The sequence below is a fragment of the Malurus melanocephalus genome, unplaced genomic scaffold, assembly GCF_030028575.1.
Source record: "Malurus melanocephalus ecotype Western Australia unplaced genomic scaffold, MMel_1.1 scaffold_762, whole genome shotgun sequence".
Taxonomy (NCBI): domain Eukaryota; kingdom Metazoa; phylum Chordata; class Aves; order Passeriformes; family Maluridae; genus Malurus; species Malurus melanocephalus.
Genome location: NW_026623994.1, coordinates 75,804 through 92,394, shown reverse-complemented (window position 1 = coordinate 92,394; position 16,591 = coordinate 75,804). Strand labels below are relative to the sequence as shown.

Below are 16,591 nucleotides of genomic sequence, written 5' to 3'. Positions count from 1 at the left end.
TGTTTCTGAACAGTGACGGTAATGGCTTGACTAGGGGAAAGTACACTTGTGTCCTGGATAAGGAAGTTGCTGATTACTATTACTCTTAGTACTTTGCTTTGTTTCTTCTTTCCCCATGTATTTTTTTTGACCACCCTCAGTCAACGGTCCTATCAGCACTTTTTTTCATGCTCTTGCTAATGCTGCATCCCAGCAAACATGGGCAAGTAGTTCTTTATATGCACCCACAATACTTACAAGTCAGGGAGTAAAACCCCAATTTAATCCGGTCGACAAAATTGTGATRCTCTACCACCTTCTTATGTGCTTGCTAGTTAAAACAGTATCCTGGCTTGGTTGGGTGGGACTTAAGATAATTTTGAAAATAACGAAACCAATTGATTTTATTCTGTGAATCCCAGTGCAGTCATCTTCCTAAAACTTAGCTAATGGTTTAAATTGACCTTGGGAGTAATCTGAAGTTTAGCTTGCCCTAAATTCCTGTTGTTCAGACTTAGAAATTCTTGTCCATATTTTTGGCTTTCTGTAATAAGACTTGTTAGGGCCTTACCTAGCCTTAGGCTCAGAAAGTAGGAATATTGACTGAGGGAAGAATAATTATGTAACAAATGTACAAACCTGAGATTTGTAAAGCTTGGGTTATTTGTCTGCCAAGAGGAGTGATTGGATTAATGTTCATAACTTTTCAGCTTTACTCAACTAGCTAGAAAAGAAAAGGGTGTTTGCTGAACAGTTATGGGGCTTTAATGCTTATTGTTCATAAGGAGATTTCTATAGAGAGGGTCAAGGGAAATGGTGGATATTTGGTGTTAGAGGAGCAAGCAGCCTACAAAAAAGCCATCTAGGGTATGGATGACTCCATTCCACCTGGAAGCACGTCAAGGTARCTGGGATGGTATGAGAAGAAGAGAATGGCATGCTCTACTTAAAACCTAGTAGGATTTTAATGTTACTTTTTATGTTTGGAAAGTCCTTGCATAATCTAGTGTCTTGATACTTGTTTCTRTGGGCTTTTCCTGATTTCAGGCCCTTGTGATTCTGCTCTTTTCATAGCATATATGTTTAGTGTTAGAAGTATTAAGAGAGTTTTGGGATGAGCCTGTTGTTTCTTGCTTGGATTTGAAAAGCAATTCTACAGCTGGTAGCAGCTGCAGTTGTCCTGCATTTTCACTATGAATAAAAAGAAAGGGTGGGGTGGAAGAACTTCTTACCATAGTATGTTTCAATGGTGGCTCAGTAGTAGACTTTTAGAATGCACGTGTGAGTTCTTTTTGAGTGGCTTAAGAATATGGATAGGCCATTAATAACACCCTGAATATGATACTGAGTAGATTGTGTTAAACTAAACAAAGTGTCTTGAATATTTCTAACACTTCTAAATTTCTTAAAACCAATCCTTCTGATGTGATTGTTGAGCTGAGTAACAAACTCAGTATAATTTCAAATCTTGTTTGTARTCTGGATAGGTTCCCAATCATAAAAACAAGTTGTTTGTAAGAATCTCTGTCCCTTTGGGAGGTTATGGGTGTTGGTTGTGCCACTCATGCAATTCTTGCTTATGTTATCTGACTGTATATAGTCAGACTGTATATAGTTAGGTGCCTGGCACCTAACTRATCTAGTTCAAGTTTAAGGTCTTAAAGTAAGGAAACTTAAGATGTTTGTTTTGGAAGCTGGTGTAGGTGTGGGTATTACTGATCTTGTGACATTCTTGATGTGTTACCTGGATTTTCTGACAAGAACTTTTCCTTTGGTTAGAACATAAAAGAAATTGTTTGTTAAAGATTCAAGTTGCAATTCTTTTTGACATGCAAGAAAAGCAAGGGTTATCAAGCAAGAAATTCAGGGTTGTGTGTGAAACTTCTTGAAAATATTCAGGTCTTTCAGCTTCAGTGTTTAGATAAAAGCATACAAAACACATCTAGGATTTTGCAGTTAACTAATATTATATTTTAGTTTGGGTCTAATCATTTATTTACCCTCCAAATTACAGAAATCATCACTGAGGAAGTTAAGATATATCTATCTATTTATGCTAATGCCCCTCTAGAAAAGATTATTTCTTAATGCATTGAAGATTAATGAAGTAATCTGTAACACACTTTTGATCAATATAAGTTGTTACCAGGCTTTTTATGAGTGAACATAGTGGATGATTGATTATCTGCAGTGACCTGGTATGTTGTGAATCTTAACTGAAAGCATGTATTTGTCAGATTATTTTCTAGCTGCCCCAGAAAAGAGATTATTGTCTTTAGCACCTGATATGCTGTATTTCAGCTTCTCAGAAGATTCCAGGTGGARCTTGAGTCTTAATTTCTGGCTGTTTCTGTTTCAAGTATATGTGGAACTTGTACTTCCAGAATAGAAAACACTTCTTTGCCTAGAATAGTTTTACATGACTAATACCTGCTTTCTGTATGACACTTAGTGTTGCTTTAATATATAATTGCATCTAGTAATAGATCTGGTTACTACTGGATATGCTACAGTTCATAGCTGTAGTAGAAAACAAGATAGAGGTTATCTCACTACTTTGAGTACAAGGAGTGTTTATTTCTCATGTCATTAATAATCTTTTGTAAATAAAATAATGGAACCACTGTTTGAGACTGGTCCAGTCTTATTTACCAAAAACTTTTGAATAGTGCTAATATTTTATAGGCCAGTTAGATCTGGTAGTTTTACCAAGGACTTTTTATTCGTTATTTTTATGTGTCTGTTGTTAAATCCACATGCTTCTAACAATTACAAGACGCATATTTTGGTTGAATGGATAAAAGAAAAAAATGTTCTTGTGTTTTATCMTAGCAAATAAAGTTGGTTTATAATTAATCTGGATTTTATGGGTCAGTACACAATGTACTTAAATTTCTATCAGATGTGGCAAGACGGCAGGGTTTTGATTGAGAATAGTTAAAAAATAATTCCTGTACTACAATTTCAAGTGTTGGGATGTCCTTACAGAACTTGTTTTTCAAATCAAGTTAGTATGAGCCAGGTTCTGTCTTTCCTAAAGAGGCTTTAGTGATTAATCAGGAAATGATGTAATTGGAGAAGTTACACTGCCATTCATCACATCTGCATTTTTACAGACCAAATCTAATTATCTGGTATAATTAACTGCTACGTTTTATGGCTTTTAGGATGCATATTAAAGGTAGTGACTTAAACTAAAGTTTAAAAGTGCCTGCTAGCTCTGTAATCCACCTGCTGTGCAGCACACCTTCGTATGAGTGTTTTAAAGCTTAGTAAATGTTTGAAGTTCTGGCAGATGGGAAAAATTTGTTTGTTCATTCCTTCATGCTAGTATTGTTCTTTTGTTAATGCTCCTTAAAAGGAAAATTAATTTGCTGAATGTGTAATTGCTGAATGTGAATGTGCAGTGGAAGGACACCTGAATACTTGTGTTAATTCCTTATGAATTTAAGTGTGATGACTAAAGTAATAGGTGAAATTGYCAGCCTTAATAAAGAGGCGATAGTAGGGTATTGGAATTAAAATTGTGCTAAGAGTTGCTTCCATATAGAAAGCTGAAGTTTAGCCATTAGAAAGCAGCTGTTTAAATTGGAGTAATTTTTTTAATACATTAGAATGTTTTAAGGAGTTGATGAAATCTACTTATGGTTGTTGCAATGCTTATTGAAAACTAACTTAAACTCATTTTGGTCGCTAGTCTTGCATTCTCTTCTTCGAATGAGAGCAGAGAATCATGTTTGAATTTTAGAATAAGAGTAAGTGCAGGGCCTGGGTCAGGGGAGATTCTTCAGTAAGGTTACAGAATTTAAACATGTTTGCAACTGTGACTCTAAGACTGCCGAACTTCTTTTTTTTTTTAAGGTAGATATTTTATTATGGGCTCAATTTAATTAAATTGTGATTAAGTTATCTGACACTGTTATAAGTACAGATATCTATCTTGTAACAGAAATCTTGTATTGGGACTTCTAAAACCAAACTCCTGAAAGCTTAACTACCCGGTCTTTGTCATAGAAACAGAATGTGAAGCAGGCTGGAAAGTTCCAAGTTAGAGTTTACAAACAATGCTTTTGTAAAAATGGACTGTGTTTAAGCATGCACTGGCAATTGTAGCTTACTTCTACTTTTGGATAATTTTTTTTTTGCAGTTCATGTGTACTTCAGTAAGGTAGCTCGTGCAATGTCTTTTTTCCCAGATTTTTTTTAAATTTCCACATCAGGGAGGTTAAAGATTCAGAGGGCAAGTGTTTTTGCTCAGTTGAAGTAAATCACCTCAGTTGCTCTGAAACAGTTGCAAAGAATTTTAAAATAGCTTTACACTTTTTTAATATTATCGGGGAAGCATGTTTGTTCAAAAGCCTTTTTTTATCTTCCCTTAGTGGTGGCAGGGAGTTGGTTGGTTGACAATAATTAGAAAACTATGGTCTGAACTTGCTTCAGTTGTAGCTTATATTCTATTGCAAGTTATAACCTTGAATAAATTCCCTTTAATTTTTAAAATACCTTATGACACTGTAATTCATTCTGTTTGAAATCTGTGCTTCAGACAAATCCATAGGTCCTGTGCAGTATGGCTGGCTTAAGCTGGCATGGTCTCAATCTACTATGTCCTTCTGCTTTTACAGCACATAAATACTTTATAAAGGAGCCTTGTATAAACATATAGTAATATGAAGCTTTCCATCACATAGTGGTAAGTTTACCCTGCAATTCTGTTGAATAGAAGTATCTTTGACTAATTATCTCCTTTTTTTATTTTTTGTAGGTGTTGTGGTAAATGGCCTGATTAACATTAGTATTTCAACAATTGAGAAGCGTTATGAGTTGAACAGTTCCCTCACTGGCTTAATCTCTGCAAGCTATGACATTGCTTTCTGTCTTTTGTCACTGTTTGTATCTTACTTTGGAGAAAGAGGACACAAACCACGATGGCTTGCTTTCTCAGCATTTATGCTAGGACTGGGCTCACTTGTATTTTCTTTACCACACTTCAAGAGTGGAAAATACCAATATGGAGGTAAACTTGAAGGTAAGCTTATTGTTATGTTTTGAAAATTACTCTAAAAATTAAAATCTCTGTAGCAACTTGGTGCAGTTCCTTATTTGGTACAATGTAGTTAAGCTCTATCAAAGTCCTAAAATAGGGTGGTGTCTGTACCATTGAAAATCAAATGATTCTGTGAATTCCGTAAGTTCAAGGGCAGCCTGTCTGTGCACTGAATGAGTTTTGTTTTTCCAGAAGCAATCTGAGTGCCAATATCAGTTCTTGCTCATAAGCAATATTTGATTAAAATGCTTTTTCTTCCTTGCACTTGAATGAATGCAATTAAAATACACTTTAAAGGAAAAAATATCTGGCATCTCTTTGTGACTAGAAATCAAGGTAGGTCAGCAATGTAGAATAGAATTTAAAACTGTTATACTTACCATTTTGTTGAAAGGTGACTGCTTGCATTTCTTTGTGGTTTTGAGCCATTAAAGGTATCTTGATTAATTCATTAACAAGTTTATCTAAGTTCTTTTAAAAGATATTGATTTTAACTTGTGATTTGAAATTTGAGATAAAGAAGCAGCAAGCAGAACTGAACTGCACCGAACAAAGCAGTACTGAAATCATGGGTGTAGCTATCTCTCAATTCTTAAGTTTTTCTCGTAGAAGAAGACTTCAGCAGTGTGATTAATGCCAACTTATTGTATTTCAATTTAGTGGTACACCTATAACTAACACAGAAATGTTAAGCTATGTCTAAAGCAGGATGTACTTAATCTTTTAGGATTGTCTTAATTGTTATTGCAGTGTTTAATCAAAATTTTGCCTTCAATAACTAAGCATATTAGAGTGCTCACTAAAAGTCAGTTGATGAAAGATTGATGATTTTCAAATTAATTTCTTTAGCATTAATAATTTCATCCACTTGTGTGAGCTGTCCAGATGTTAGCTAAAGAAGTTTTTCTTCCTTATCTAATAAAAGAGGATCTGAAATGGAAATTTAGTGAACTTTTAACTGAATAAGGAGAAAACACTCCTTATTGTTAGAGGGCTATAAGCAGATATTTACTTGTTACCTCTTAGTAGAGGGGCAAGAGGTTACTTGCTCCTGGCTGTTAGGGTCCCATTTCCCTACCATTTTGGTTTCAGGATAGACCTGCCTATTACACTGACGTATGAAAGGGAAGCTGAATTTAATACATAAAAGTTTAAACCTGGTTGTTTTTTTTTTTTGGGGGGGGTGGGGGGTTCAATTTAAACAAGATACTGTGTGTGGGAGAGCAGATTGCCAACTCTTTCAACTGATCTTTCCCCTCTGTCGTGGGTTTAAAACCTGATTTTTTTTCCCCCAATTTCCCGGCCAATGCACCAGAAAATCTCGTGGTTTAGACTGTGCTGAAAAAAAGCCAAAAGCACCGCACCCACGACTGTATCTCCCTCCCCCCCACCGGAGAGGGAGAAAGAAGAGCGAAAGCCCAATTAACACGAAAATTTATGGCTTTCAGATAACATAACGTAATTGAGAGAAAGATAAGGATGTGCTCCAGAGAAAAACGGTCAGACAGGCTGCATGACATAAGTTGCAAAATAGATTTTATTACTACAAACTACTAAGAATACTACAGCACTGGGAAGGAAAAAGATAAAAAAAAAGAGAGAGGGTCAAATTTACAAGGAGAAGAAAAATAAAACAGACATTTTTTAAGACACCTGTTATCCTTTCCGGGGACCCGTCTCATCCTAGGTCCCATCCCTCTCCAGCCCCCATGTCTTCCCACACACAAAGGGGGGCAGGAATGAAAGTCTAACACAGATCAAAGCACTCATTACAGTTGTTGTCAAACATAGGAGAAGCATTCTTCAGCTCCAAGCTGTGGGAGTCTGTCCCAATAAACAGTCAATGCATAACCGCTGATGGCGGAGGGAGTATTTTTTTACCTCGTAGGAGAAAAAGAAAGAATGTCCTTCAAGGCCAAACTGCGTTGTTTTTCAGCGGCGTGAGACCGACTATCACAAACCCCTGGCAAAGCACAGCTTCTTCTAAGCATCAGATGTCCTGGTGGGGGGCCAAACTTCTCTCTTTTTTTTGGCTGTTTAATCCAGTCCTCAAAGGCCAGGTTTTTTTTCCTCAGAGCAAGGTCGCTCTCTTTTTTTCCTATTCAGCTCTCTCTCAATAATGAAATAGTCCTTTCCGAGACACTTATTTTTCTCCTTGTTCGAGAACTACAGCATGGTACAGCAAAACATCCAGTCTTCTCCTTACTGATCTCCGGTCTCCATTTTTTTTCTTACATCTCCTCACCCTCCTGCTCTGTTTTTTTCCCAGTGCATGATACTAAAACTACATGCTATCAACCTAAAGCTACAATATGGCGGCCGCCTCTGTCTTGTTTTGAATTCCTCCTAAATACTACAATATACGTCATCACAGAGGTGTAACCAACCAGTGCAATTGGCCCAGGCCAGATGGGCAGCCTGTCCATCACCCTCAGAGCCATGAAGGATTGACTCTGGAACACAGGGGGTAGGGCTCCTTTTGCTGGAGAAGATGGAGACAGTTTCTAGAACTTCTCACAGCAGCCATCTTTGTGGTTTCTTGATCCCATCCCCCCACCACCAAAAAATCGGACCAAGTAAAACCATGACACCCTCCCAAGCAATGCTATTTGGAATCCTGAAGAAYATGTTACTGTTTCCTCCAGTAGCCATTATTTGAAATGGCTATAGATGTTGATACCTTTATTAGCTATGTTCTACATGGACTTTTGAAATCTAAAAGCAGTGGGGAATTTTTGAACTGGAATGTGTTTTCTTTACCACAGCACTGTCAGCTGATAGTGTTGCTGCAGTTTTGACTGTTATAATGCAGGTGCGTATGCTATGGCTGCGGTGAGCACATTTAATATCTTAAGGTGACTTAAACAAAACACTATTTAAGATAAACTACTAAGGGTGCAAGGAATGTCTGCACTATGGTAGTTAATGTAAATATCCAGATGCAGTGCAACAAGCCTTGCTTAACTGTCAAGTAAACCACAGTACAGGACTATGGGATGCCTGGTGTAGCTAGTTCTGAAGTTGATGAAGCATTTTAATGATAGAGTTAGTTGCAAAATTTAATGGCACCAGACCCCCGAAACCTTCCTTTTTGTTTATTTGTTTTAATGATTAGCCTATAGAGATATTTTTTTTTATTAAGCTTATTTGATGATGCTTTGTATTAAAATCTACCACGTAATTTGTTTCTGAACAGCTCTTGTTATTAGTTGGTTACTTAATTATCAATATGTCTGTTATGTCAATATTGTGAGTTTTGCATGCAGGATAATTTTGAAATACAATTTAATGCAACATTTAATGTGGCTGCCAGGTTAATTATTAAGTCTAGACTGAAATACATATAGCTTCCAGCGTAAATCTTATAAGCTTCCTGGAACTTGAGTTAATAACTTACCTTTATTCTGAGTATATACATTTACTACTCTACAAATCTATTTGATAATTTTTTTATCACAATACCACTTTCTAGAAACAGTTTAATTCATTTCATATTAAAAGAGCTGCTAATCAATGGTCCGCCTATTACAACTTTTTTAGCCACTGTAAAATGTGCTTTCTATTCTCCAGAAAGGGTTCAAATTTAACTTAGTAACCCAGGGACGATCAGCTGTTTGTTCTGGTCATCTTTCCAGGTTGCATGGGCCACTATTGCTTTAGGTGGCTCCGGTATATGCAGTCAGGGGCTCCCCCTGCTGGTGCTTCGCTAACAGAGTCAGACTAATTTGATTAATCAGACGGCACGGAGGACTGTGAAAACTGCAGATGCTATAAGCAGTGTACCTCTGAACTTTCGTCTCGGATTTTATTTTACAAATTTAAACATGTTTCAATATATCTGTCACAGCAAATGTGAACTGTGGTTTTTTCATTTGATACAAAGATGACGACTTTATTGTGAAGACAGTCAAACATTGGGACGGATTACCCAGGATACTTCCTGAGGTAAAAGGAAGGAAAACTTTAAAGACTCTTCCTTTTGAAATGAAGAGTCCCTTGCATTCGCCTGCTTATGTGCGACAGCGCTGTATCACCCATTGTGTGTTACAGAAAGTAATGATAAAACCTATGGACATATTTATAACACCAGTGTAGACAGTTTTGATACTTGCTATGTGGCCAGCATTTCTTTATGCTTGGTTTTGTGAGCCCAAAGTGTGGCTTGAGTTTGCCGTTTCTTTGCTTAAGTAAAAAGTGTTTTCAGATGTAAAGGTACCTAAAGAAAAAAAAGGACATAAGAATTTTGTAGTGAAGTAGTATGAATTAATCAGTCTACTTACCTGATCTGGAGGATGTTGTCATATAGTTGTTCAGTGGGGCTTATTACCACCAGACTGTTGGGTTTATCCTCWTTCTTGGGGTTTTATGCTCTTATGTGGAAAAACATGGAAAGAACCATTCTTCTGTATCTTGCCATTTGATACTATTACCAAAAATACAGTAAAAGCAAGAGAAAGGAGAAGACAACACATACTCCCTTTCTTCATTTTGTCTTTCCTCTTCCCTCCTTGTTGTGCCAAGTATTACAGGAGCAGATACAGCCTTACACTRCTGTACCACTGCTTTCCTCTTTGTGTGTGCACAGGAACAGAGGCTTTACATTAAYTTGTTGTTTTAGAGACATGGCAATGTGTGTTCTCTGAGAGATAGTGATGTAGGTTTTTAGGGTTTTCCTCTTTTTCATAGGCAAACACTTCTCAAAAGAGTGAATGTAAAGGGAAGATTATCTTTGCGAATGACTGACTGCACTTTCAAATGTGCCCAGCTTTCCTCAGATTGTTCAGGCTGCTCTTGTCACTTGAGTGGAAATTGTTATAAGTATRTATAATACATTATGTAATTGTTATTCTGTTCCTCAGAATTGGTACAAGGCACAAAAACAAAATGAGGTGTCTGTTACATAGAACATTGATAAACTGTAAAATCACCATTTGACAGGTGGTTGGTTTGTTTTTTTCATACATCTGGTCAGTAATACTTTCAACAAACCAAGGCATTTTAATAAGCCTGTTTTATTCATTTTATCTTCCTGGAGAGGAAACAAAATCCAAACCCTCACAGTGTTCTTTTGGGGGCAGTGATCTCACAGAAGGCTTGGCATTACCATATTTGATATATTAATAGKTGTGAAAATTAAAATGGGAGTGTGACATAACAGCATTGTTTTGTAGTTCAATTTTCAGTACAGATTCTTCTTCAAGTTGAACTGTGATGAGTTTGGCAACAGAATTGTAAAGTTTTGCTGTTTCTGTTTTTCAGACACGTGTCAAACTGCAGAAACCACCTTTGTTAATGCTACCTGCAGTGCCAGCACAAACTCTTCCCTTCACAACTATCTGTACGTCTTTATTGTGGGACAGCTGCTGCTGGGAGTTGGAGGAACTCCTCTGTATACTTTGGGGACAGCTTTTATTGATGATAGTGTCCCAAAACACAAGTCTTCCCTTTATATAGGTAACTTTAAAACTGTTTATAACACATTGTCTGGATAGATCATAGACTGCAATGCCTTCGAAATGCTTGTATGAATCCCTCTGATTAAATAATCTTGTAATTATTATTTACATGTATAAAGTGTTTCTACATCAATTACTGTGAAATTTTGGTATTAGTCTGCTCCTAAGTACCAAGTCTGTTTATTTTTTTATTTCACAGAGGAGGGTAAAGCTACTTTGAGCACCCCTTCTGTCACCTTTTCATGTCAGTAATTGAAAATGGTTAAATGGTTAATGTAGGCTCTCTGTTAACAGCGGAATAGGTTGTAGTTAAATTTACTTTTTAGTCACAGGTATTGAAAAATACCATGTATCAGTCAGGTCAGTAGCTAGATCATATTGTATCCTTTAATAACTTTATTTGCATATCTTCTTATAGTAGGCTGTTCATTCAGTGCATGAACACAGCTGTGCATCATGTGATCAATCCAGTTCTCTAGCCACATACAAATTTGGCATTTGGATGTAGTTCAAGAACAGGGATTGCTTTACTGGGGCTGTTTAAAAGCTAAAGAATACTAATTATGAGCAGTGGTTTTTAATCTTTTTCAGTCACCATCTTCTAGGTTATGTGCCTTTTTATTGCAGTCTAAGTCTGTTTTCTATGTGTATGAAGATACTTATTTGTCCCTTCATATATGTAAACTGATTAAAAACATATTAGCTATACAGGTAACTTGCAGGAGGAATTCAAAGGATCTCAGATTCCAGGACTAAAATTTGCTAGACTAATCAAAATTTTAAGTGGCAAAATTGAAATAATTATCTGTTTGCACACAGTTTTTTGCACATTTGTTCCCAGCACACTACTTCATTTGATGCCAACAAATAGCACAGTTGCATATAATAAATATTAGATAACAAAGGCAAGTTTTATTTTTGCTATTTCTTTATTTTAAGAGAGATAATATTACACTTTTTCTTCCTCCCCTGAAAGCAGTGAAATAAATAGAGCCGAATTAGGGTTGCTGCATGATTGGGGGAACAAGAAATTACCTGAAAACTCAGGAGAATTATGTCAGTGTTTATACTTATAAAAAAAGATCAGTACAATAAATTAATGCATGCACAATCTTCAGGCAACTCAGTTCAGAAGAGCAGTGTATTCTACCTAATATAGCAAAACTGGAGTGTGAGTAGCTAGGTAACTAAGCCTTGATTCTTTTCCTTGCTTTTATGCAATGTATTAAGTGTTAAGTATATTGTGTTGCTTTAACCAATACAAGAATGCTTATGCAAGAAAGAAAAAAAAAAAAAAAAAAAAAAAACAAAAAAAAACCAAAAAAAAAACCTCACAAAACAGAACCAAAACAAGCCCAGGCTCCATCCCTAAAATTGTGAATAGCTGCTAGCATCTCTTACTATAAGCTTGCAACTCATAAGTTGGTGATTTCTTTCTCTTTGAAACTGGGTGCATTTTCATGAGGACTATTCTGCTCTTGCTGAACTGGGGCATCTACAACTAAAGCCATTGAAGTTAAACAATTCCAAGTAGTATTTAAATTGAGTGTGTGGGAGGAAATAGGTACTTTCTATGCTCAGTTTGAAGTTCTGTAGGATGAATGTGAACTTAACTCACGCAGTTCCTATGACCATGTCATTATTTTTGAAATGTAAGAAAACATGGGATATATCTACTCAGTAYTCATTTTGACTTATCTGAGCGTTACATTTTGCATTGCTTCCCCCTCTTCCACCCCTCTCACTCTCCTGACTCCCCCATCGTTTTCTCTTACTAACTAGAGGGAAATAAAGCACTTGTGATTCATGAACTTCAGAAACAAATGAGAAATACAGTTTATTTCACCTGGGAAAGCAGCATAGAGTATCTGCAGTATGAATGCATGTTCACTACATAAAGATGTATCCAGTTGCTCTTAATTGAAAGCCTTAATCTATAGACCTAGTGCTCCTGCTATCAGTGAGTGCCAAACAGCAACAGAAATCTGTCTGCTAGGCCAGGGATACAAGTGTTACATCAGAAAAGTCTTGCACTCTTTTGTAGGGTATGGTTACACCCGCAATTTTGCAGGCTGCTGGGGATTTTTTTTTGGGGGGGGGGGGGAGGTGTTCTGGCTTGTTTGTTTTGTTGTTTGTTTTGGTTTCTTTTATTAAGAATCATCAGGAGCTGTCAAGAGCCCTGGTTTTATATTTTAAGGCAGATATTAGTCCAGTCAAACACTTTAATGTAACTTTTGTCTTCTGGTCTTAGAAGAACTAGCAGATAATTTAAGACTGAAAAATATAAGGTTCATAAAGATTGTGGTCAACACTGTTAATAATCAGTGTTAATAATTTCACTTAAAATTTCTTTTCACCAGCTAGCTTTTAAATGCAGGAACAAAATGGGCAAAAAGCAATCTAATGATGCTTAAAGGTGCAGTTAGTGAAATACCTTTTGCTGAACCTCTGGGTTGAAACTTCTAATTTGAGAGCTGCGAATTTCCTTTTTGAGGCATAGTTATAGGTTTTGTCTTCTATATGCTGTAATTGAAGTAGTGACAGTGAAAGAATAGGTTGACTTACAGAAACCTTTTGGTCTGAAGTTGATTTAAGAATTTTATTAAAGCTTTAAAAAAGAAGAAAGAAGTTATGCTGAACTTGATGTATTTTCTTTTCTAGGAATTGGCTATGCCATGTCTCTGCTGGGTCCTGCTATTGGCTATGTTTTAGGAGGGCAGCTGCTTAAGGTTTATATTGATATCCAGATCCCAGAAAGGCAAGATACAAATTAGTTTATTGCTTTCTATTTTCTTTTCCTATTTTTTAAAAAAAAATCTTCAGCTTTTCTCCCTTTGAGGAAAAAGTTTTTCAGACAATACTACATTTCAAGACCTTCATTAACTTGGAAACAAGTAGCACCTATAGTAGCTTCAAGCAAGTGACTTACTTCCCGGAGTGAGTAGTGACTCCACTGTGTGTGAAGGCTTCTCTGTAGTGCAAATAGTTAGTTCTAGCATTTAAATGTTAGCTATTTTAAACCTCAGTAACAGAAAATGGTTTTTCTTTTGCTTAGTTATTTATTCAACTTTAAGCTGCACCTACTGATTTCTTGTGGAAAGTTTCCTGGAGTTGGAATGAGGGTTAGGATATTTCTCCTTAAGTCCTAGGGAAGAGCTTGCTAGAAAATCTATCGGTTGAGTAATAGTCCACTATTAAAAAAATAAAGTTATAAATTGTTCTTCTGTCTAAACCAACAATTTCATCTATACTTTCATTTCCTTAGTTTTAGAGATTTCAGATCAATGCAATGGCATTCTGAACGTTTGAACTGGCTTTGCTATAACTCATTGATTATGAGGAATCTTTCTAAACCAAGCTTTTCCAGTATCTTAATAATGCTTCAAGATCTTGAAATTAGGGCCAAAGAATGGTCTTTCAATTGGAGTAACATTGACTAATGAGTTGAAGGCTATATTTGGTAGAATGCAATATTTTTATAATTACCCCCTGAAGTTGGTTTAAACAAGCAAACAACATATTTAATATATGTAAAACTAAGAAAATGGCAGTATTAAAGGGCTTTCTGTTAAATAAGTATTTAATGGAAGTATTCCAGCTCACTAAAATCTGAAATTGAGAAAGGTAAACCTGCTTTTTCTGAAATACTTTTCCAGTTCAAAGCTCAATCAAGACGACCCACGTTGGCTTGGAGCATGGTGGATAGGATTTCTTGCATGCTTTTTTGCAATTTGGCTTCTTATAATACCTTTTTCATGCTTTCCGAGGCATCTACCAGGTAAAGGTTTGGCAATATTTGGTTACTTTGAAACAGAGATTTGTTTATATTTGTGGGTTATAGGTTGCTGGACTGAATATTTCATCTTTGATTTTGTTTCATAGTTAACTGGTTTTGACTAAAACCTGAGGACAAGTGCAGTTTTTTGGTTTTCCCCTCCAACATGTAGCCTTTAAAACAAGGTGAATCAGCTAGAGGAAGGATCTTGCGTATGGTGGTGTTGCCCATGGCCAGGGTCTTGGGACTAGATAATCTTCAATTCCCCAAACCATTCTATAATTCTATATAATGATGTACTGTAGGACTGGAAACATGTATAACTAAGCATGGAAACTGGTGGTCAAATTCCAGGAGCATCCAGAGGCATTTACTATACTAATATTGAAGGACAAATGATGGAAGAGAAGAAGTAAGAGATGGGAGAAGTGAGGATGATTTAAAAATGAAAAAGCTTCAATTTTTGTAGCTTTTTGACATTGTTTAGGAGTGCAGCTACTCAATGTTTTCATTTTCCATAAATATGACCATTTGTAGGAACAGCAAAAATACAGGCTGAAAAAATCTCTGAAACACATGATGATGGAAGTCAGATACTGGTTCAGGCCAACAACATTGGACAAAGTTTTAAAGACTTTCCTTTGGCTCTCCTGGTAAGAAAAATCTCCAGTTTGCTAAAACTGAATATATTTTGAGAAATTATTTTTTCAGATGTTTTTTTCAGAGGTCTTTAGGAAGGTAATGGCTTATCATGTTGTCTTAGGGAAGACTTCAGTGCTAATGATAATTTATTGCACATTAATTTTGTTGATAGTTGAAATTGTTAGAAAAGTGTATTACAGAAGTTCCACTTCAGAGTATCTACTTTTAAAATATAGACTGCTACATTAGTTGGTACCAAAATCAAATAATTTCCAGAACGTTATGATAATTTCTTCCCATAGATACTGTTGAAGAATCCAGTGCTCATGAGTCTAATAATAGCCAGTTCCTCAGAAGCTTTAGTTGCCACTGGATTTGCCACATTTCTACCAAAGTTTATAGAAAATCAATTTGGAAAGTCATCAAGTTTTTCAGCAACTCTTGGAGGTAATGTGGCTTTTTATTTTTAAGTCTTAAATAGATTGTGTTGAACACTTAACATTACAGATGGAAGATTATGTGATTATCTTCTTTTGTGTGAGATATTTGTGAATGCACTTAGATGGAATGGAGTGATCAGAGCAGTATTTTAGTTACTTTTGCCTGCCCTAGTACTTGTTGTTTGTAGGTTCGTAAGGCTTGATACTCATATTCAAAGTAGAGTGAGTATTTTGTGTGCTGATGAAATGATAGTTTATTCCTTTCTTATTCTTGGAGAAAAACATTTAATTTTCCTTATTTAAAATTTGCTGAAGTATCTTAGTCCCTACTAAAACAATCAAGATGAATGGCAGCTAAATAAAAAACAGTGCTTATCACAAACTGGAAGTTGACTTTGCCTTTCTCTTCTTTAATTCCACACTGATGTTACAATGAGTTTGTAATAAAATGTCTAATCAGGATATGTTATAAAGCTATTATGCAACTGGTTCTATAGTTGGCATATTGTCACCTATTTATTTTCTGATGTGCAGAAGTAATTGAGCAGGGGAAAGCTGTGAGTGTTGGAGAAAGAGAAGAAATCTGATGGAAAAGCTGCGCTCAGTAGGGCCACATGATTAACTTTGTCACAATTAATTCTGAGGAATAGCAACCAGATCAAGGCGGAAATGTCCCTAATGCCAACAGATGCTTGGAAAATGCAGACTTTAGTATTTCTAGAATGTCTTGCTAAGCTGTAGAGTTCTGCAATATAATCATATGCTAGTTGAGTTACTCTTTCTCCAATGCTCGGCAAAGACTTTCTGAAATACTTACTCCTCTGGGCAGTATGAGATTAGTATTGTTGCATCAAAATGATGTATCTGCAAGTTTTATGTACAAATACAGTGGAATGCATGCTCCACTGTTAATCAAAAACCAGTAGTAAGGTAGAAAACTGAGTGTTSCTTTTTCCTTTTTTCCACAGACCTTGTGTTTGAGTTGAAAATATTGACAGCACTGAATTAAATATACAGCTTCTAAGCAATGCCCACTAATTCTGAAAGCTGGTTGTACCTGAACTTTGCTAGTTAGTCTAAGCATTAACAATTACCATGGAAACTAAACTATTGTTGAGTATGGTTTTCTGTGGCCCTGGGCAGTTTTGTCACTATATCTGAACTGCCTCCAAAGTTAGCTGTCTCAGGTCCGTGTAAGTTACACTGAGTTCTGTGTTGTATTATAGACTAGCCATATGAAAATGCTCAGTTA

General features: G+C 36.1%; 1 protein-coding gene across 2 annotated transcripts in view; it reads left to right on the top strand.

Annotated features, from left to right (window-relative positions):
• Nucleotides 1-16,591, top strand: part of LOC130584775 (solute carrier organic anion transporter family member 4C1-like) — a 30,373-nt gene that overhangs the window by 455 nt on the left and 13,327 nt on the right. For both annotated transcript variants that reach the window (XM_057384972.1, XM_057384973.1), the window contains exons 2-7: nucleotides 4,745-5,008; nucleotides 10,286-10,480; nucleotides 13,144-13,240; nucleotides 14,139-14,260; nucleotides 14,795-14,910; nucleotides 15,202-15,346. In XM_057384972.1, coding sequence (XP_057240955.1) covers nucleotides 4,745-5,008; nucleotides 10,286-10,480; nucleotides 13,144-13,240; nucleotides 14,139-14,260; nucleotides 14,795-14,910; nucleotides 15,202-15,346 — 939 coding nt within the window. The remainder of the gene's footprint in view (nucleotides 1-4,744; nucleotides 5,009-10,285; nucleotides 10,481-13,143; nucleotides 13,241-14,138; nucleotides 14,261-14,794; nucleotides 14,911-15,201; nucleotides 15,347-16,591) is intronic.